We start from the raw sequence: 8,672 nt of genomic DNA on the forward strand, positions 1-8,672 counted from the left end.
CACCTAAAGTAGTTCTTATCTACTATCTAATTAGTGATTACCCCTCTCCCACCCTCCCTCCCTCCGCTCTCTAGTAACCATCAAAAAATATTTTCTTCTCTGTTTAAACTATTTCTCCAGTTCTTATAATAGTAGTCTCAGACAATATTTGTCCTTTTGCAACTGACTAATTTCACTCAGCATAATGCCTTCCAGATTCCTCCACGTTACAAAATGTTTTACAGATTCATCACTGTTCTTTATCGATGCATGGTATTCCATTGTGTGAATATACCATAATTTATTTATCCATTCATCAGTTGATGGGTACCTTGGTTGTTTCCATCTTTTTGCTGTTGTAAACAGTGCTGCAGTGAACATGGATGTGGATATATCTGTTCATGTAAAGACTCTTATTTCTCTAGGATATATTCCAAGGAGTGGGATTGCAGGATCGTATGGTAGTTCTATTTCTAGCTTTTTAAGGAAGCGCCAAATGGATTTCCAAAGTGGTTGTACCATTTTACATTCCCACCAGCAGTGTGTAAGTGTTCCAATTTCTCCAACATTTATTATTTTGTGTTTTTTGGATTAATGCCAGCCTTGCTGGAGTGAGATGGAATCTCATTGTACTTTTGATTTGCATTTCTCTAATGCCTAATGATTGTGAGCATTTCCTCATGTATCTGTTAGCTACCTGAATATCTTCTTTAGTGAAGTGTCTATTCATATCTTTTGCCCATTGTTTAATTGGGTTATTTGTCTTTTTGTAGTTGAGTTTTTGCAGTATCATGTAGATTTTAGAGATCAGGTGCTGATCAGAAATGTCATAGCTAAAAACTTTTTCCCAGTCTGTAGGTAGTCTTTTTACTCTTTTGGTGAAGTCTTTGGATGAGCATCACCAAAAAAAAAAAAAAGCCCAGTGCTGTCAAGTCGATTCCAGGTGTTTGATTTTTAGGAGCTCCCAATTATCTAGTTTTTCTTCTGCATTGTTAGTAATGTTTTGTATACTGTTTACGCCATGTATTTTTTTTTTTTTTTTTTACGCCATGTATTAGGGCTCCTAACATTGTCCCTATTTTTTCTTCCGCAATCTTTGTTGTTAGATTTTATATTTAGGTCTTTGATCCATTTTGAGCATGTTTTTGTGCATGGTGTGAGTTATGGGACTTGTTTCATGTTTTCGCAGGTGGATATCCAGTTATGCCATCACCATTTGTTAAAAAGACTGTCTTTTCCCCATTTAACTGCTTTGAGGCCTTTGTCAAATATCAACTGCTGATATGTGGGTGGATTTATGTCTGGATTCTCAATTCTGTTCCATTGGTCTATGTATCTGTTGTTGTACCAGTACCAGGCTGTTTTGACTACTGTGGCAGTATAATAGGTTCTAAAATCAGGTAGTGTGAGGCCTCCCACTTTGTTCTTCTTTTTCAGTAATGCTTTACATATCCGGGGCCTCTTGCCCTTCCATATGAAGTTGGTGATTTGTTTCTCTATCTCATTAAAAAATGTCGTTGGAATTTTGATTAGAATTGCATTAAATCTATAGATCGCTTTTGGTAGAATAGACATTTTTATAATGTTAAGTCTTCCTATCCATGAGCAAGGTATGTTTTTTCACTTACGTAGGTCTCTTTTGGTTTCTTGCAGAAGTGTTTTGTAGTTTTCTTTGTATGTCTTTTACATCTCTGGTAAGATAGATTTATTCCTAAGTACTTTATCTTCTTGGGGGCTACTGTAAATGGTATTGATTTGGTGGTTTCAATGTTCTTTTTGTTGGCGTAGAGGAATCCAACTGATTTTTGTATGTTTATCTTGTATCCTGATACTCTGCTGAGCTCTTCTATTAGTTTCAGTAGTTTTCTGGAGGATTCCCTAGGGTTTTCTGTGTATAAGATCATGTCATCTGCAAATAGAGATACTTTTACTTCTTCCTTGCCAATCTGGATACGCTTTATTTCTTTATCTAGCCTAGTTGCTCTGGCTAGGACCTCCAGCCCAATGCTGAATAAAAGTGCTGATAAAGGGCATCCTTGTCTGGTTCCCAATCTCAAGGGGAATGCTTTCAGGCTCTTTCCATTTAGGATGATGTTGGCTACTGGCTTTGTAAAAATGCCCTTTTTTATGTTGAGGAATTTTCCTTCTGTTCCTATTTTGCTGAAAGTTTTTATCATGAATGGGTGTTGAACTTTGTCAAATGCCTTTTCTGCATCAATTGATAAAATCATGTGATTCTTGACCTTTGTTTTATTTATATGATGGATTACATTAATTGTTTTTCTAATGTTGAACCATCTCTGCATAACTGGTATGAATCCCACTAGGCCATGGTGAATTATTTTTTTTATATGTTGTTGAATTCTATTGGCTAGAATTTTGTTGAGGATTATTGCATCTACATTCATGAGGGATATAGGTCTGTAATTTTCTTTTCTTGTGGTATCTTTACCTAGTTTTGGTATCAGGGATATGCTGGCTTCATAGAATGAGTTTGGGAGTATTGCATCCTTTTCTATGCTCTGAAATACCTTTAGTAGTAGTGGTGTTAACTCTTCTCTGAATGTTTGGTAGAACTCTGCAGCGAAGCCATCTGGGCCAGGGCGTTTTTTTTTGTTGGGAGTTTTTTGATTACCTTTTCAATCTTTTCTTTTGTTATAGGTCTATTTAGTTGTTCTACCTCTGTGTTAGTTTAGGTAGGTAGTGTGTTTCTAGGAATTCATCCATTTCTTCTAGGTTTTCAAATTTGTTAGAGTACAATTTTTCATAGTAATCTGAGAGGATTCTTTTTAATTTCAGTTGGGTCTGTTGTAGTATCACCCATCTCATTTCTTATTTGGGTTATTTGCTTCCTCTCCTGTTTTTCTTTTGTCAATTTGGCCAATGGTGTATCAATTCTGTTGATTTTTTCAAACAACCAGCCTTTGGTCTTGTTAATTCTTTTAGTTGTTTTTCTGTTTTCTATTTCATTTAGTTCTGCTCTAATTTTTATTGTTTTCTTCCGGTGCTGGGTGCTGAGGGTTTCTTTTGTTGCTGTCTTTCTGTTGGTTCAAGTTGTAAGGATAATTCTTTGATTTTGGCCCTTTCTTCTTTTTGGATGTGTGCATTTATTGATATAAATTGACCTCTGAGCACTGCTTTCACTGTGTCCCAAAGGTTCTGGTAGGAGGTGTTTTCATCCTCATTGGAATTTCTTTATTCCATCCTTAATGTCTTCTATAATCCCATCTTTTTTGAGCAGGGTATTGTTCAGTTTCCAAGTGTTTGATTTCTTTTACCGTTATTGATTTCCACTTTTATGGTCTTATGGTCAGAGAAGATGCTTTGTAACATTTCAATGTTTTAGAATCTGCTTTACGACCTAATATGTGGTCTATTCTAGAGAATGTTCCATATGAGCTGGAAAAGAAAGTATACTTGGATGCTGTTGGGTGGAGTGTTCTGTATATGTCTGTGAGGTCAAGCTGATTGATTGTGGCCTTTAGATCTCCTGTGTCTTTATTGAGTTTTCTTTCTGGATGTCCTGTCCTTCACTGAAAGTGGTGTGTTGAAATCTCCTACTATTATTGTGGAGGTGTCTATCTCACTTTTCAGTGCTGATAGGTTTTGTTTTCTGTATCTTGCAGCCCCGTCGTTGGGTGCATAAATATTGAATATGGTTATATCTTCTTGGTATATTGTCCCTTTAATCATTATATAGTGTCCTTCCTTATGCTTTATGATGGATTTAACTTTAAAGCCTATTTTGTCAGAAATTAATATTGCCACTCCTGCTCTTTTTTAATTGTTGTTTGCTTGGTATATTTTTTTCCTTCCTTTCAGTTTTAGTTTGTTTTTGTCTCTAAGTCTAAGGTGTGTCTCTTGTAGGCAGCATATAGATGGATCGTGGTTTTTAATCCATTCTGGCACTCTCTGTCTCTTTATTGGTGCATTTAGTCCATTTACATTCAGCATAATTATGAATAGGTATGAATTTAGTGCTATCATTTTGATGTCTTTGTGTGTTGTTGACAGTTTCTTTTTCTCACTTCATTTTATGTGCTGAGTAGATTATATATTGTCCTTTCCTCATATTCATTGTTGTTGGTTTTGTTTCTGCTATTTTTTTCTTGTATTTTATTTTGATGTGTAGGATAGTTTGTCTCCTTTGTGGTTACCTTATTATTTACCCCTATTTTTCTAAATTTAAACTTAAATTTTATTTCTTTGTGTTGCCTTGTCACCCTCTCCATGTGGAAGATCTATGACTACATTTCTTAGTCCCTTTTTATTGTTTTAATGTTGTCTTCTTTTACATAATAACATCGCTGTTTCCCTGTTTTGAGCATTTTTTTATCTTCATTTATTTTTGTGATTTCCGTGCCTGGGTTGACTTCTGATTGCTCTGCCCAGTGGTCTGGTCTTAGGTTGATACCTGATATTATTGATTTTCTAACCAAAGTACTCCCTTTAATATTTCTTGTAGTTTTAGTTTGGGTTTTACGAATTCCCTAAACTTCTGTGTATCTGTAAATGTCCTAATTTTGCCTTCATATCTGAGACAGTTTTGCTGCATATAAGATTTCTTGGCTGGGATTTTTTTTTCCTTCAATTTTTTTTATAAGTCATCCCATTGCCTTCTTGCCTGCATGGTTTGTGCCGAGTAGTCTGAGCTTATTCTTATTGACTCTTCTTTGTAGGTGACTTTTCGTTTATCCCTAGCCACTCTCAAAATTCTCTCTTTACCTTTGGTTTTGGCAAGTTTGATTATAATATGTCTTGGTGACTTTCTTTTAAATTCTACCTTACGTGGAGTTTGATGAGCATCTTGGATAGATGTCTTCTCATCTTTCACGATATCAGGGAACTTTTCTGCCAACAAATCTTCAGCAATTCTCTGTGTATTTTGTGTTATCCCTCCCTGTTCTGGTACTCCAGTCACTTGTAGGTTATTTCTCTTGATGGAGTCCCACATGATTCTTAAGGTTTCTTCATTTTTTTAAATTGTTTTATCTGATTTTTCTTCAAATATATTAGTACCAAGTGCTTTATCTTCAAGTTTAGAAATTCTGCCTTCTACTTTCACAATTCTGCTCCTCTGACTTTCTATTCAGTTGTCTACCTCTGTAATTTTATTGTTAATCTTCTGAATTTCTGAATGCTGCCTATGGATTTTTCCAGCTTGTTAAATTTTTCATTATGTTCCTGAATAGTCTTTTTAATTTCTTCAGTTGCTTTATCTGTGTGTTCCTTGGCTTGTTCTGTGTATTGCCTCATTTCCTTCTTGATGTCTTGTAGGGTTCTGTATATTAATCTTTTGTATTCTGCCTCTGGTAATTCTAGGAAGGCACCTTGATCTAGAGGATCCCTTGATTCTTTGTTTTGAGAGCTTGTTGAGGCAGTCATGGTCTGTTTCTTTATGTGATTTGATATCGACTGTTGTCTCCGAGCCATCTATAAGTTGTTGTATTAGTTTATTTTATGTTTGCTTACTGTGTCATAGCTTCTTGCTTTGTTTTGTTTTGATATGCCCAATGGGTTGCTTGAGTGAGCCAGCTTGATTATTTTCATCTTTGGAGCTCTGTCCCCAGATGGCTAGAGTTGTTATGAGGTATATCAGTCTAGGAGTCCATTCACTCTTCTTGTATGAATTCAGCTCAGGTGTCCAGGTAGCTGATCATCAAGTGCGTGGTATAGGCTCTGTCATACAGTCTTAGAGGGGCACGGGTGATTGGTGTAGGTACCAGTATCTGGTTGCAGCAGGGGGTCACACTTTGAACAAGGCAGGGGACTGAGAATTGTCCCCCATGTGTCTCTGAGGAGAGTGTGTCCCTGTTCCCTAGAGCATACGGGTGTGTGGGTTCTACAGACAGACCATGGGCACCCAGTGTTTTTGGTTTTAAGGACTGGGAGTTACCAGTTATCCTTGGACCCCTGTTGCGGGTGGCTGGGTGACCTGGGTGGAGCCACCAGTTCTTAGGCCCCTGATGTGGGTAGGTGAGGACCGTGTTTAATAGGCAAAGAAATGTCAAACATCAAACACCCACCTCTCCACTGCACAGCTGAAATGGCTGGAGTCTGCCAACAAGGGCCTGTTCTCCTGAAATAGGTCCACACAGGTCCGTGCAGAGGGTAAAGGTACTCAAAATCCACGGACCGTTTATGCCTGGACAGGAGCCACTTCTGTCCTGAGCTCCCCAGGTTAGTGGAGCTGGCAAATTATCTTTTCCCCCAATTACAAATTTATTCCTTCTCCAAGGCCAGGAGGATGGCTCTATGCGCTCATCAGGGTCTATCTCAGCCCCAGGAAATCAGCCACTGAACCCGGCTTGCAGGGGTGGGTAAAATATACACAAGTACTTAGCTTTTGCCAAGAGTGCCGCTCTTCTCTGGTTCCAGAGGTGTGAGTAGGCTGTGTGTCTGGCTGCTTCTCCCTCAGGAAACTGCGGCCAAACACTAGTACCAGCCCACCGTTGCCACTCCCTGTAATGGTGCCTGAGGACTCCCCACGATTCAGGTCTGGTAACTCCTCTCCACTTCTGAACCAGCTCTTCCTCCCCCTACCCCTCAGTTCATTTTCTAAGCTTGCCTTTGATGCTCAGGGCTCCTAGCTTGTCATAAATATACTTTTCACTTGTTTTTTCGGGTCTTTGTTGTAAGAGGGCTTGCGGGAAGTGACTCTCTATTCCACTATCTTGGCTCCGCCTCCTAGTAAATGTTGTTTTAGATGTGTTATCTAACTGATTTGTATTGTATAAAATTCCAAAAAGGACCTGATATATAAGGTGCTACTGGAACAGCCAAATGATGATTGCTCATAGGCAGCCTGAAAACACAGAAGAGGAATTTTGGTGACATATCAGGGCTAGAAATTTAAGGTTTGGAATTATCAACCTAGAAAGCCAGCTTTTATCTCTGTGCCAATTAGCTCATTAAGGAAGGGAGTGTTGAAGAGAAGAAGTGGTCTGAGGACTATCTCAGGAAGAGGAAGAAGAAGCAACGGAAAAACAAATGTTGGGTCATAAAACTAGGAAATCAGGAGAGCAGAAATTTGTGGGAGACAAGAGGAATGAGGGAATGACTGGCACCAAAGCAGCAATAGAGTGTAAAGGAGAATAAAAATAGAAAAGCAGATTGAATTTGGCTAGCTCTCACTGGTGGCCTTTGGAAGAGCAGTTCCAGTGAAATCACAGATGTGGAAGCCAGGCTGCATAATTTAATGAGAGTATGTGTAGGAAGAAAATGAGGGCAAGGGTATAAACCATTTGCTTTTCATCAGATCATGGAGAGAGCAAGAGAGAACTAAGAATCTGGAGCCCTAAGTTGATTCTCAGTATGACTTCTTAGTCATGATTTCCAAAACCAGAGCCAGTGTTCCCAAATACACAAAACTTAGGGGTTTTTTTTTTTCCCCTTTTTCATCTTGCTGCAGATGTGACACTCAACTCTGTGGTGTCGGAAGCATTTGTCAAGTTTTTTGTAGAGCTGGTGGGACATTATTCTTTGAGCATGACTGTTACTGAGCGTGGAGAGCGTGTATTTCAAAGGGAGCCATTCCGTAAGTCCCATACCTCCCGAAGCGTCCGCCACTTCCTGGATCTCTTCATGGAGACTCAGATGTTTGCAGGATTCATCCAGGACCGAGAGCTTCGGAAAAGTGGGGTGAAAGGTCAGTTTCATCAGAAAGTTCTCCCTCTCTCTTTAGTAAAATTGTGAAACTTTTGAAAATAATAGAAACAAACAAAAAATAACGTAATAGCTACAAGGGCTCAAAAAGTGAGTTGTTTATTATGAGACTTATTTATTTTGTAATATTGTTTTGCCCATGGAAATACTACATTGGTAATGAACATCAAGTTTTATTTAATTAACATTCAGTTTTGAATGTTAGGCAATTTCATCAACATGAGTTTTCCTCATAGGTTTGTTTGAGGTCCGGGCCCTTCAGTATTTGGAAACAATTCCTGAGTCTGAACCAAGTGGGGTGAACAGAATTTTGCGGAGTCTTGGTGAGTTGCTGTACTTTCCTCTTGGATAAATGTGGCTAAAAAACAAGAAAAGCATGCCTCAGTCACTAAGGCTTTATAGTCAGGTCAGGGATATATCTGAATATTGATAATCTCAGGTAGGCTGACTGGAGACCATGACTGTCATCCCAAAGTGTTTTGCAGAAAAAGACATCCCTTTCTCAGAGGTTAGGATCCCCTATCAGAGTGGTCCATGGGGCTGTTCTCCTCAGATGAAGCACCCTGAACTAGCCCCTCATGACATAAGAGTTTGCATATCATGATTACTAATCTTTCCTAGGTTAAATCCCTTAGAGAATTTTTTTTTTTAATGTGGACCTTCCTCCCAGAAAAATACACTTACAGCATATAAACAATTTTTGCATGTAATTTTAGGGAGTTCATGGAGTCCGTGAAGTCCATCCATGGACTCCAGATTAAAAACACCTGGTTTAGTTCATAGAATCCTGATTAAAAGGGGGGAAATGCAGAACAGAATTTCAAATTCTCATGGAATCCAGAGTTCCTGGAACCATTAAGGTTGGGTGAACCCCTGAAATTATTGCCCTGAGATAATCTTTAAACCTCAAATCAAAAATATCCCCTCAAGTCTTCTTAAAACCAAACAATAGTTTAGCTCAACTAGTAAAAAATGTCTACTCTGAGCATTATGCTCTTTTAAGAACTATCTATATTGGATCAAACTGA

The 8,672-nt window shown here is 38.4% G+C and overlaps 1 protein-coding gene across 1 annotated transcript in view; it reads left to right on the top strand.

The window, feature by feature from the left end:
• Nucleotides 1–8,672, top strand: part of DENND2C (DENN domain containing 2C) — a 50,409-nt gene that overhangs the window by 37,159 nt on the left and 4,578 nt on the right. Inside the window, exons 16-17 of the mRNA XM_023547492.2 lie at nt 7,391–7,627; nt 7,881–7,967. Of these exons, the coding sequence (XP_023403260.2) occupies nt 7,391–7,627; nt 7,881–7,967 (324 nt within the window). The remainder of the gene's footprint in view (nt 1–7,390; nt 7,628–7,880; nt 7,968–8,672) is intronic.

The sequence above is a fragment of the Loxodonta africana genome, chromosome 3, assembly GCF_030014295.1.
Source record: "Loxodonta africana isolate mLoxAfr1 chromosome 3, mLoxAfr1.hap2, whole genome shotgun sequence".
NCBI classification, from domain to species: domain Eukaryota; kingdom Metazoa; phylum Chordata; class Mammalia; order Proboscidea; family Elephantidae; genus Loxodonta; species Loxodonta africana.